This window comes from Balaenoptera acutorostrata, chromosome 11 (assembly GCF_949987535.1).
Source record: "Balaenoptera acutorostrata chromosome 11, mBalAcu1.1, whole genome shotgun sequence".
Taxonomy (NCBI): Eukaryota; Metazoa; Chordata; class Mammalia; order Artiodactyla; family Balaenopteridae; genus Balaenoptera; species Balaenoptera acutorostrata.
This window is the reverse complement of record NC_080074.1, coordinates 65,774,370-65,785,813: the sequence shown is the minus strand read 5'-3', so window position 1 is coordinate 65,785,813 and position 11,444 is coordinate 65,774,370. Positions and strand designations below refer to the sequence as shown.

At 56.9% G+C, this 11,444-nt stretch overlaps 2 protein-coding genes across 4 annotated transcripts; one reads left to right on the top strand and one right to left on the bottom strand.

Annotated features, from left to right (window-relative positions):
• The first annotated feature begins 414 nt into the window (after nucleotides 1-414).
• TROAP (trophinin associated protein) lies at nucleotides 415-7,091 on the top strand. Of its 3 annotated transcripts, none has more exons than XM_057556165.1 (15): nucleotides 415-529; nucleotides 779-933; nucleotides 1,038-1,224; nucleotides 1,756-1,913; nucleotides 2,003-2,140; nucleotides 2,332-2,414; nucleotides 3,054-3,106; nucleotides 3,595-3,716; nucleotides 4,666-4,782; nucleotides 4,890-4,973; nucleotides 5,074-5,133; nucleotides 5,397-5,531; nucleotides 5,684-6,317; nucleotides 6,590-6,783; nucleotides 6,932-7,091. In XM_057556165.1, the coding sequence occupies exons 2-15, from the start codon at nucleotides 790-792 to the stop codon at nucleotides 6,974-6,976; spliced, it is 2,154 nt and encodes a 717-aa protein (XP_057412148.1). In that variant the 5' UTR covers nucleotides 415-529; nucleotides 779-789; the 3' UTR covers nucleotides 6,977-7,091. The 3 variants fall into 3 exon arrangements, with proteins under 3 accessions (XP_057412148.1, XP_057412149.1, XP_057412147.1); XM_057556166.1 differs by having other exon boundaries at nucleotides 6,962-7,087; XM_057556164.1 differs by lacking the exon at nucleotides 6,932-7,091 and having other exon boundaries at nucleotides 5,684-6,767.
• A 1,302-nt stretch (nucleotides 7,092-8,393) lies between these two features.
• On the bottom strand, nucleotides 8,394-11,165 carry C1QL4 (complement C1q like 4). The gene is made up of 2 exons (XM_007179301.1): nucleotides 10,629-11,165; nucleotides 8,394-8,573 (listed from the first exon to the last, which is right to left on the bottom strand). Exons 1-2 carry the CDS (start codon nucleotides 11,163-11,165, stop codon nucleotides 8,394-8,396), a joined length of 717 nt encoding a protein of 238 aa, XP_007179363.1.
• Nucleotides 11,166-11,444: the final 279 nt, after the last annotated feature.

Here is an 11,444-nt window from a genome sequence, read left to right as displayed (position 1 = left end):
TCCTACAATGTGTCTGGAGCGGAGTCCCCACAGCTTGACGCCGAACTCTTATCAGAGTCGGGTCAGTGGTTCGGGCCAGCCTCCAACTCCGTCAGTTAGCCTCATTCAGGACGCCAGCCCTTCCCACAATGCCGCGAGACTGGTCCTTCCCACACCAGTCCCGAGACCTCGCGAGAGTACCCGGCGCCCGTTGTCGCCCACACTCCGAGCCCACGCCTTCGCCGGCCTCAGAAAGGTCTCCTCCTTCTTCTTCCACCCCGCGCTCCGCTCTTGGATTGGCTGGTTGAGTCGGGTCAGTTTCTTTCCTGGCCAGAAAGAGGCTCGACAACTAGTCCTTCTTTTGGCCCCGCCTCCGAAGCCTGCGGATTGGACAGCTGAATCCTGTGACACGCGCCTCAGCAGGAGCGCAGACGAGCCAATCAGGAGCTTGGCGTATTTTACAAACTGGGGAAGTATCTGCAGCAGAAGCCGAGAGAGTCCGGGGAAAAAGCGAAGAAAGTGGGGGCGACCCTGAGGAGTTCCTGGGGAGGTGCGGCACCGGGATCTTGGAGGGAATGAGGGCTGCGGGGGCTCGTAGGGAGGAGAAGCAGTTCGGGGTCCTGGGGCTAAAGAATAGGCTCAGAGTGTTAGGAGGAGACACCCAGAAAAGAGGCCTTGCAGGCGCCGGGGCCTCTGGGTGCATGGATTTGGGTGGAGGTGGGAGTATCAGGGATGTCAGGACCGAAGCCCCGAACTGGCTGACCTTTGATCCCTGATCCTGCCTTCTTCTCCGTCTCAGTTGTAGTCGTCATGACTACCCTCCAAGCCACGAAGGATCCTCTACTCCGGGGTGTATCTCCCACCCCCAGCAAGATTCCCGTTCGCTCTCAGAGACGCCCACCTCTCCCCACAGTCAAACCCAGCGCCCTGGACCAGGAGAACCAAGATCCAAGGGTAAGAGGGGCGTGGGGGGTGAAGACAGTAGCTACAAGGAGGCAGCACACACCAGCAATGCACCCCGACGCTGAACCCCAGCTTTTTGTTCTCCCTTCCCCCAGAGATTGGTGCAGAAGCTCAGTAGTCAACGTCCCCTCGTTGACTCAGCAGGCCCCAGGCTGAAAGCCACACGTCAAACAGAGCAATCGGAGAGATTGGTGGGGAGTACTCAGCTTCGGAACCCCTTGGAGGAGCTCAGGCCTAGCCCTGGGAGACAAAATGTGGGACCTAGGCCCCCTCTCCAGAAAGGTACCTGTTGGAGGCTTGAAAACAGTTTCCTTGGCTGGGTAGGAGAATGGGTTGGTGGCAGTGGGGTTTGGGGGCTTTGCAGTCCCTGGGTCTCCTGCTTACTATAATTCCTAGTCCCTGCTCCTGGAAAGCTCTTTGCTCTTAGAAACCCTTTGCTTTCTTCAGCAAAGTGTCATCTCTTCTAAAGCCTTTTCCGCCTCTCCCAGTCACAATCAACTGCTGTGTGTTCGAATGCTTTGCTGTACTTCTTTTATAACATGTCCATACTTTGACTTGAGTCTGTTACCTCTCTATAGTTTGATGATAACTTTCCTGAGTATGGGGGCTTTGTCCTATTTATCTCAGGGTGTCAGTGCCTAGAATAGTGTCTTACACAGAGTAAAGCCCTGTGAACGTTTGGTGAGCTGAGTTCAGTTATATGAGTCTCTTCGGCGCACTCTTGCACCTCAGGGTGACTCTGCTAGGCTCCCTGGCCCCTCAGCCTCCCCGCTTCCTGTTCTTCTCACCTTTCCTTCTCCTCTTCCCTTGCAGAGGCTCCAGGGACCATAGAGTTTGTGGCTGACCCTGCAGCCCTGGCCACCATCCTGTCTGGTGAGGGGGTGAAGAGCTGTCGCCTGGGGCGCCAGCCCAGTCTGGCTCAGAGAGTACTGGTTCGAGGGAACCAGGGAGGCACCATCCGGAGGGGCCAGGTAATGAGCCGGGATAGGAGGAGATCAGGCTGGAGTAGGCTGAGGAGGGAATCCTGAGCCTGTACTGATAGCCTCTCTTGGGGTCCTAGGATGCCCGGGCCTCTGCATATTTGGCCCCCAGAACCCCCACCCACCGACTGGACCCTGCCAGGGCTTCCTGCTTCTCAAGGCTGGAGGGACCAGGACCTCGAGGCCGGACCTTGTGTCCCCAGAGGCTAGAGGCTCTGGTGAGTGCCCTTGAGGGGCTGATACTCAGTGCTTCTGGGAACTCCTTCCAAGGACAGAGCTGGGCCTTAGGAGGGAAGGTACCTCATGATGAGCCAGAGGGTTGGTATGGAGGCCGATGGGGCTCTTGGTGAAGCCTGAAGGTTTGAGGCCTACCTCTGACTCTGTTTTTTCTCTTGCTCCTATGGCTCAGATTCCACCTTCAGGACCTTCCTCTCACCCCTCCGCTCCTCCCCGAATCCAGGAGCTAAGAAGAGAGACAGGTGGCAACAGCAAGTGAGGAGAGGGTCATTTGGAAAAGAATGATTCAATGTCTGATACAGGGGTCCCTCAGAGCTGGGACCTTCCAGTAGCTTTAGGACTTCCCACCAACCCAGGGCGGAAGGGGGAAATCTGTGAGTGCTCAGGGTGAGCCCTTGCAATAGGGGTCAGGCCTTCATAGCCAGGCCTCAATATGACATCAGTTTCTTCAGGTTGTGGGGGAAGAAGGGGACAGAACTGAGAGGTGCCATCTCTTCTGTTTAGTGGCTACAGCATAGACCGTGGCAATAAATGGGATTTGGGTTTGATTCCCGACTCTTAGTACTTATGATTTGTGCAAGCTTGCCTTACCCTCTGAGCTCCAGTTTCTTTTTTTTTTTTTGGCTGTGCTACTGCGTGGACTGTGGGATCTTAGTTCCCCAACCAGGGATTGAACCCGGGCCCTCGGCAGTGAAAGCACAGAGTCCTAACCACTGGACTGCCAGGGAATTCCCACTTCAGTTTCTTTAATCTGTCAAATGAGGATAATGTTTGTATTATCATTTGAGGTTATCGTGAGAATTAAATGAGGTGATGTTTGTAAAGCACTTAGCACAGTGCCCAGCTCATACTTGGTACTCAGTGACTGCTAGCTGCTGTCCTTGTTGTCATCAGGACTTCAGTGAGCCAGGCCTCAGGATTGCTTCTGGAGACCCTTGTCCAGCCTGGTGAGTGTGTCTGGCCATGGGGAGAAAACAGGGGCAGGCGAGCTGCTTGTAGGGAGCAAAACAAGAGAAAGCTCAGCAGGCTGTGGCGGGAAGGCCAGATCAGAAGGAGACAGAGAGGAAGAGATCTTCTTGATAGGCCAGAGGTTGGCCCAGTTGCACTTGTGTCAGAGGAGGTGGTCCCCATCTCTACCCTCTCTCTGCCACTTCCTGTAGGATTTACCTTCCACTCACTGTTCTGTCCTCAGCCCCTAAGAGCCATCACCACACCCCTAGCCCACTCAGGGTATTCAGATTAATGATTTACTACTGGAATAGTGCTGGGCTTCAAAGGGATGCTGGATGGGTCCCCACCCCTGATGGTGCAGTGTGGGCTGTCAAACTGGCATACCCTGTTCGGAGGTTGCAACCTCCGACTAGGGTTGCAAAGCCCTGTGCCAGACTTTGATGTGTGTTCCAGACACTGTAGCAAACTTCCTGTTTCCTCCTAGCTTCCTCTCTCCCTGAAGGAGAATATGAAGTTGTCACTCACTCAGATGAAAGAGGAGGGGGCCCCCTCGGTCTGGCTCAGCGAGTACCATTAAAAGAAACCCGAGAGATAACACACACCAAGGTGAGCTGGGACCTTCCTCCTCTGTGCTGGGGGAAGGTCACAGAGGAGATGCATGGGGGGATTCCCCAGCAGCAGCGGCGCTGAGGATTGTGGGTAGAGCCAGGCAGTCCCAGCCTGGATCTCAGCATGTTAACTGGGTCCTGGTTTGCCCCAGATGGACCCAAGCCCTCTCCAGAGTGGTACTGGCCTCTGTTTACTAGGTGTCCGGGGCCTGCGAGTGAGAGGTCACAGTCTGGTATACATTTGTATCACCATCAGATCAGTGCTGAGAGAAAGACAGATCTGAGAGTTCATTCATTCACTCCACAAGGGTTTATTGACCAGCTACTGTGTGCCAAGCAATGTTCTAGGTTCTGGATATACAGTAGGAAATAAGTTCACATTCTAGAAGAGGGAGACAAAAAATAAACACACGCGTAAAATATATGGTAGGTCAGATGGTGATAAGTTATCTGTTTAAAAAAAAGAAAGTAAGGCACTGAAAGGGAAGGAGAAGTGGAAGGGGGTGATTGGTATTGTAGTTTCAGGTAGATCGGTCAGGGGAATCTCACTGAGGTGCGGCTAAGTGAAGAGCAGAAAGAGTTGAGGGAGTGAGCCACATAGATAATCTGGGGGAAGAACGTTCCAGGCCACAAGAACTGCAGGTGCAAAGATGGCATGTACCTGGTGTGTTTAGGGATCAGCAAAAAAGCGAGACTGAAGCAGAGTAAGAAGGAAAGGAAGTGAGAGGTTAGAGCAATGACAGGATCAGGTTGGGTAAGGATTTATAAACCAGTGTAAGATCTTGGATATTACTTGGAATGAGTGCAAAGCCATGGGGAGGGGGGGATGAACAAGGGAGGGACATGATTTGATTAGATCTTAAAAGAATCACACTGGCTGCTGAAGTGAGGACAAGAAAGAGCAGTGCCGAGCGGGAGGGATCACTCTTCCACCTCGTTCTCCACAGGACGGCCGTGACTCCTGCCTGATGCGCTCCCCTGGCCAAGTGATGCCACCTGCCATCACCCGGCCATCACCCTTTGGACGGGCTCAACGTGTACCTTCCCCTGGCCCCTCAGCTCCAGTTTGTATCCACAACTCCTGGGGGCTGGGCAGGAGCCGAACAGTCCGGCTGGGATCCCTGCTAGGTCTCGGTTTTGTCCCTGCTCAGCCACCCCCATCTCTCCCCAGACCTCATATTCAGTGTTGCGGCGTCTCGCCATCCGCCCCAAAACCCAGTTCACACCCCTCTCATCGGCCCCCAGAGTTCAGCAGGTAAGAGAGGGCAGGGGAGGTAGCTGGCATACGCCAGGGCTGGGGGAGGAAGGGGATGGATGGGTACAGGGAAAGTCATGGCATCTCACTTCTGTCCCAGGCCCAATGGTTGAGTGGCCTCTCCCCTCAGCCTTGCCCTGAAGAGCCTGCCCTTCCCTGGGTAAGTATCTGAAACCTTCCCATGCTGAGATTTCCTCGCTCTGTCCTGTTGGCCTGAGGCCCAGCAGTTTTGAAGCAGGTGGGCTCTTTGGAAAAGCTGCCTAACTCTCCAACTCTCCCTGCTTCTCTGCTGCCCCTCCTAATCCAAGTCTAGGGCCACTCAGTTAAGGACCTGATCCCTTCCTCATGAGGGTGGGACTCAAAGTAGTCTTCCTCCTACTCCAGCTGGCTTCCTCATGTGGCCCCTCTCCTCCCATGTGGCAGGAGCAGATTGCAGTCCGGTTATTTGACCAGGAGAGTTGTATAAGGTTGCAGGAGGGTCCTGGGAAGCCACCCGTGTCAACTCCTTATGGACCCCACTGCAGTAGAACCCCCAACCTCCAGGAAATGAAGATGCAGGTGGGCTGGTGTGGGCAACAGCTTTGATGCCTGATGGGCAGTGACAGGGCTGGGAAAGCGAGAAATGGGCGGGGGGGGCGGGGCATGGAAATAGGACAGTGTGGGTACAAGACTTGCACCCACTTCTTGACATCACACTCTCCCACCCACAGCGCATCAGTATCCTGCAACAGCTTTTGCGACAGGAGGTAGAGGGGCTGGCGGAGGGCAAGTGTGCCCCCCTTAATGGAGGCTCCTCTCTGGATATGGTTGAACTTCAGCCCCTGCTGGCTGAGATTTCTAGAACTCTGAATGTCCCAGAGAATAAATCTGGGGCTTTTCATCTTTCTGGAATGTTACAGCACTCTGGGCTGCCAAAACCCTACCTTCCAGAGGGGTGTGGGGAACCAGAGCCCTGCCCTGGAGCAGAGCCCGAGGTATCTCTGCCCTGCCCTCCAGCAGAACCAGGGCCCCCAGAGTCCTACCATAGGAGGGGGCCTGAAATATCAGAGCTCTCCACCCAGGAACAGCCTGAGGCATCAGAGCCCTGCCCTCTGGGAGAGCCTGGACCCCTTCAGGCCTGCCCCCAGGGGCAGACAGGACTCCCAGAGCCCTCCCCTAGGGTAGAGCCTGGGGTATCAGAGGCCTGCTCCCTGGAACCCAGAAGTCCAGAGTCCAGCCCATGGCCCTGCTGCAGTCAGTGGGCTCCAGCGACCACCAGCCTGACCTTCTCCTCCCAACGCCCACTTTGTGCCAGCCCCCCTATCCACTCACTCCAGTCTCTGAAGCCCCCAACAGGCCAGGCAGGTAAGGAGTTGGTTGGAAGGGGTTGTGAACAAAGGAGGTCCTCATCTCTCGCTGGGAGCAGGGCCTGCCCTGCACCAGGTGATCCTACGCTTTCTTTCCCCTACCTACCTTGCCCCAGTCTGGCTCTCCCGCAGGAAGAAGTGGGGGGCTGCGCCTTCAGCCCTGTGCTCCTAATTGGCTTGGCCCTTGGTCGGGGAGTGGGAAAGGGCAGTATATGGTGGGAGTCTAGGACTCCAGAGTCAGCCCTGATCTCTGTGGCCTTTGGCCCTCAGGCCCCAGCAATCTGGCCCCTCGAACCCTGGCCCTGAGGCAGCGCCTCAAAGCATGTCTGACCGCCATCCACCACTTCCACGAGGTCCGCCTGGACGACGAGTGTGCCTTCTACACCAGCCGAGCCCCTCCCTCAGGCCTCACCCGGGTCTGCACCAACCCTGTGGCCACATTGCTCGAACGGCAGGATGCCCTGGTGAGCCTCCGGTCCACAGCCAGCTATGCCTGTGGGAAGTAGGCAGTGGGGCAGGGGGCCATCCTCGGCTCCTTTACAGAGGTCAGGGGGGAGAGCTGGTTATAGTTCAAGGACGGCTGGGCTGTGACGAGGTCTTCTCTCTCCCCAGTGTTTTATTCCAGTCGGTTCTGCCCCACAGGACTCTCCGTCATGAGGCATACGCCTTCACCCACTCCTGTCCTGCCTTGTACCTTCCTTTTAACCCTTATTTATTTTCCACACCATGGACTGGGAGCTGACACCCTTTTGTCCTTCAATAAAGTTTCTAAAATGTCCAAATGTCTGTTTTCCTCTGGTCCTACCTAGGCCAGCTACTGCTGTTGCTCCTCACTTGTCCACATGGGGGCAGTGTCCTCCAGCTTGGAGGCCAGCCCTGGGTTCTCAGGCTTCCCCAGGCTCCCTCACCTAGAAGCTGTCCAAGTCATCCCACTGCTGCCCACCCCACCCTCCCAGCAAGCACTATGAGTGAGTGTTTTTTTTGGGGGGGGGGCGAATGTGGGCCTTTGGGGAGCTGCTTTTCTCCTTGCTCCCTGAGATCTTGGCCACTCCCAGGAGCCGTCAGCAACTCCTTCATCGCCTGGAGTTCCCTAGAACTCTCCCCCTGCATCAGCAGAAAGCAGAAGCACCAGACCCATATCTCGGGAATCCTCCCTTGTTAGTGTCACTCTGGTTGGTGTCTCCCTACAGTGTAAGGCCTCAAAGCTCTCCTGAAGCTGATACCCTTCCCCGTATCAGAGTAGAAACCCTGGGCTACTCCCCTCCTCTGCTTCCCCAGAGGCAGGCCTTGCCAGGAATAATGCAACCTTTGCCTCTGGCAGAGAGTGATAGGGTAGGGGTCCTTGAGAGGAGTGAGGAAAGGGTCAGCCACTTTCCCCCACTCTGTGCACCAAGTTAAGAGGCACACACATTCTCCCACTTCACTTTATTGGAAGAGGCAACAGCAGCTGTAGCCCCAGGGCCTAACCCCGATGGGGGTGAAATGGGGACTGCAGGATGAGTTTTAAATGCTAGGAAAGAATTCACTGGTTCCTCCAGTTCACAGGGAGGCTGCCAAGGCTAGAGCCTGAAGCCTGAAAATGGAGATGAGGGGAGGAGGGGATGGCAGTGAAGTTGTCATGACAGAGGACCAGCGCTTACCCGCCCTAATGTCTCCTCTCCTCCCGCCTAGAAGGGCTCCTTCTGTTTCTGTTCTCTCCCTCCCCAAAAGCCAGGGCTTCCCTTCTGTTTTCTGCTTTCCGTGCCTCTGTGCTGCAGTTAGTGAAACTGTTTCCTAGCTCCCGACAGAAGAGAGGGCCACGACCTGTGCGCCGCTCCTGCCCCGGCTTTCACAGGCGAGTGCACGGATGCTGGTGGTCCCTTCCAGAGCCGCTCTGCTCCTCCGGCCGGTTTCCTCAGCTCCCCAGCCACTTAGTTATACCCCGGAGCACCAAGAGTCCGCCCATTAAAGGCCACCTCCGGGAGGGGGAGGGTCCGCCCCACCCCCAGTCTCTCAAAGGATGGGGTGGCGCCTTGGGTGGGGCAAGCTGAAGGTGGGTGAGGAGGGGAGAGGGGGGCGGGGGATGGGGCCCGACTCAGTCCGGGTAGATGATGAAGCCAGAGAAGGTGCTGTACTTGTTGGTGTTACCGCCGTGCACCTTCCCGCCGTCCAGCTTGATGAAAACTTCATCTCCCACGTCCAGGTGCAGGATGACGCTGTTGCTGGCGTAGTCGTAGTTCTGGTCCGCGTCCTGAGCAATGGCGCTGGCCCGGACCTAGCGAGGGGGAACAGAACAACCCACTCACGCCCTGTGTGGAGCTGGGGTGATGAGGGGTCGGCGGAGGAGATGCAGCTGGGCCTGTGAAGGTGACGCGAGGGTAGCAGGCTGCAGGGTTTGGGAAGGACAAGGTGCTTCGCAGGCACTGCCATTCACTAGCTGCTGGGACTCGGGCAAGTTTCACGCCTTCTCTGGTCTTTAATTTGAGCTATAAGGTAGGAGGTAGTAATAGAACCTACGTCCTCAGGTTGTTAGGATTAAATGAGTTACTACGTGTGAAGTGTGTTACAGAACAGTGCTTTGCACAAAGAAAACGCTATATAGGTTTTGCTATTATTATTATTTTAAAAATAAAATTAGACTGTAGGATAATTTCTAAGATTCTGAACCCACTCGGACCTTCTAAACTTGTGCTCCCTTCCCCCAGAGATAGGGCACAGGTGTGTCTGTGCGTGTGCAAGCAAGGGTGCAGGCCGTGGGAAGGTGCCATGATGTATTCTCGCCCCTCCTAGATTGTCCCTCCTAGTGCCCGCGGGCGCCCCGACGTGGGGGTCGTCTTCTGCCCCAACAGATAGCGCCTCTTCCCCTCTGGCCTCACTGCTGCACGTCGCCTCAGCGACGCCTCAGCGTCGCAGCCAGCCCCCTCCCCAGCCCCCCTCTTCCTGTCCCGCGGGGGCTGGTTATTAACTGATTAATTATTCATCATTATTCTAATCACTATTTACCGTCCCCAAAGCCGCAGCGCCCGCACCGCGGAATACAGAGTGGGAGCCGCGCGGCCCCCGCCCCCTTGGGAACCGACACACTCTAGATACACACTCACCCCCTCCACCCCTCACAGACACCCCGCACAGACCACACGCACCAACTCAGTGCCACAGGCAAGCAGACACCGCTCTACTCTCACACCTTCGCACCCCGCACCCACAGACACACTTGCATCACGCACACACGCGCTACAGTCTTACACACGTACACTCTCACTCCCTTTCCCTGGGTTCCTGGGGCGGCCCTGCTGGGAGGAGACCTCAGTGTAGTGCCTTCGGTTCTTGGAGCGGAAGGGTGCTGCAGCGGTAGCAAGACCTGGGGTTCGGACAGGTGGGATAAGAAGGCCTGATGCGCCACGGTCAAATCACCCCATCGCGCACGGGGCATTCGGAGGTCACAGCTCAGCCCTAACCTTACACCCTGCGGCTTGCGCGGCCCAGGCACATTTCCCCAGCCCCACCCCTACCCCTGTGGCCTCTGGCTCCCCCTAAGCGTGTCCTAGACCTTGAGCTGAGTCTTTGGGACTTTTCTTCCAAGCTAAGGCAGCAGTGACTCCGACTCCGACCACAGGAGCAGGGACCAGGCCGGGGTCCAAGGCTTCTGCTTTATCTGTCCTTCGCCTCTTTCCTTCTCCCAAATTCGTTCCTGCAAGCCGCCTGGCTGGCCCCTGTGCTGCCTCATTTTCCACATCTGCCTACGGACTCAGTATTAGCTGAGGGTAAGGCCCACTCTAGAATTGACCTCAGGCCCTGGGACTAGTAACAGAGTTGCCTGGAAAATGAGACAGTGTTTTCTTTCTTTTTTTACCTTATCCTTGAAAATCCAAGCTTAATGCCCCCCACACGGGAACAGCTACCAACTGCCCACGGCGTGATACCCGGATTCCATTCTAAATCAAAGGAGCCAGACTCCGGTAACTCGCCCATCAAGTGGCTGGGTAACCCAAAGGCCAGGAGGGCTGCCCAAGACAGGAGAAAAGAGGCTAAGAGGCAGGGTGAGATACCAAAGAGGTTTGGTGTATAGTTGCCTATAGTTGGAGTGTGAGGCTCTGAGTTTTAATTCTAACACCATTCCTAACGCCCCATGAGACCCTGGGCAGGTCGTTTTCTTTCTCTGGCCCCCCAATTCCTTTTGGACTAAATGAAGCGATTTCTAAGTTCTTGGCAACGTGGCCTTCTTGGATTTAGTGACGGTGTTTGGGGAAGAGGTTCGGGTTGCGTAATGAATGCAGGGAGAATTAGAAAGCTACCCTGTCTGGGGCTGGGTGGGAGAGGGGCAGCTCACCTGTCCATTCTTCATCAAGTCCGCCCACATGCTGGTGCCGTCACCGCCGCGCATAAGCACATGGTAAGCGAAGAAGTAGACACCCGGCATGGGGCAGGTGAACTTGCCACTGGCTGCCTCGTAAGCGTTGCCCACGTTGGTCACCACGTCGTCGAAGCGCAGCACTTCGTAACCCTCGTGTGGCCGCCGCAGGCCAGCATAGAAGGCAATTCGAGGCACGTAGCCGGCAGGGGGCGCCACCCCGCCGGGGCCTGGGCCTGGAGGGCCCGGGAGACCTGGCCTGCCCGGCTCTCCTGGAGGTCCTCTGGGACCTGGTGGTCCCGGGGGCCCTCGCAGACCTGCCTTCCCGCGCCGGCCCACCTCTCCCTTGGCGCCCTGAGGGAAGGGGGGTACGGAGGCAGGCGCGCCGTCGGGTCCTGGGCCTTGCGGCCCGTGGGGGTCGCACACCATGCGGCAACGACCCAGCATCTCGTAGTGCGCCGGCCCGCGGGAGCTGTGCACTAGCAGCGGAATGGCCACCAGCAACAGCAGCACCATGGCCACCCCGACGGCCGCGCCCGCCACCCTCTTGCGGCGGCTCAGCCGCGACGCGGCCAGGGCCAGCAGATCCTCCTCACTCTTGGGTGCAATGGTGGCGGAGGCCCGGGGCTTTCCGCGGGCCCCAGAGGTGGTGACCGGGCTCGGGCCTGGGTCGGGATACCCCCGACGGCTGCGCCCGGCCCCCTCGCCCCTATGCGCTCCCGCCTCAGTGGTGCCGTTCCCCAAACCTTCCGTCAAGGCAGAGGTCCCGCCCGTTGGTTGGACCACGGACAGCTC

What these genes read in the sequence shown, in the direction of transcription:
- TROAP (XM_057556164.1), top strand. Translation starts at nt 790, where the DNA reads ATGACTACCCTCCAAGCCACGAAGGATCCTCTACTCCGGGGTGTATCT. An exon ending in GAGACAGGTGGCAACAGCAA is followed by an intron (nt 2,415 to 3,053) that starts GTGAGGAGAGGG and finishes TGTTGTCATCAG; the next exon opens with GACTTCAGTGAGCCAGGCCT. An exon ending in AAGAGCCTGCCCTTCCCTGG is followed by an intron (nt 5,134 to 5,396) that starts GTAAGTATCTGA and finishes CCCATGTGGCAG; the next exon opens with GAGCAGATTGCAGTCCGGTT.
- C1QL4 (XM_007179301.1), bottom strand. Translation starts at nt 11,165, where the DNA reads ATGGTGCTGCTGTTGCTGGTGGCCATTCCGCTGCTAGTGCACAGCTCC. An exon ending in ACTTGATGAAGAATGGACAG is followed by an intron (nt 8,574 to 10,628) that starts GTGAGCTGCCCC and finishes CCCCCTCGCTAG; the next exon opens with GTCCGGGCCAGCGCCATTGC.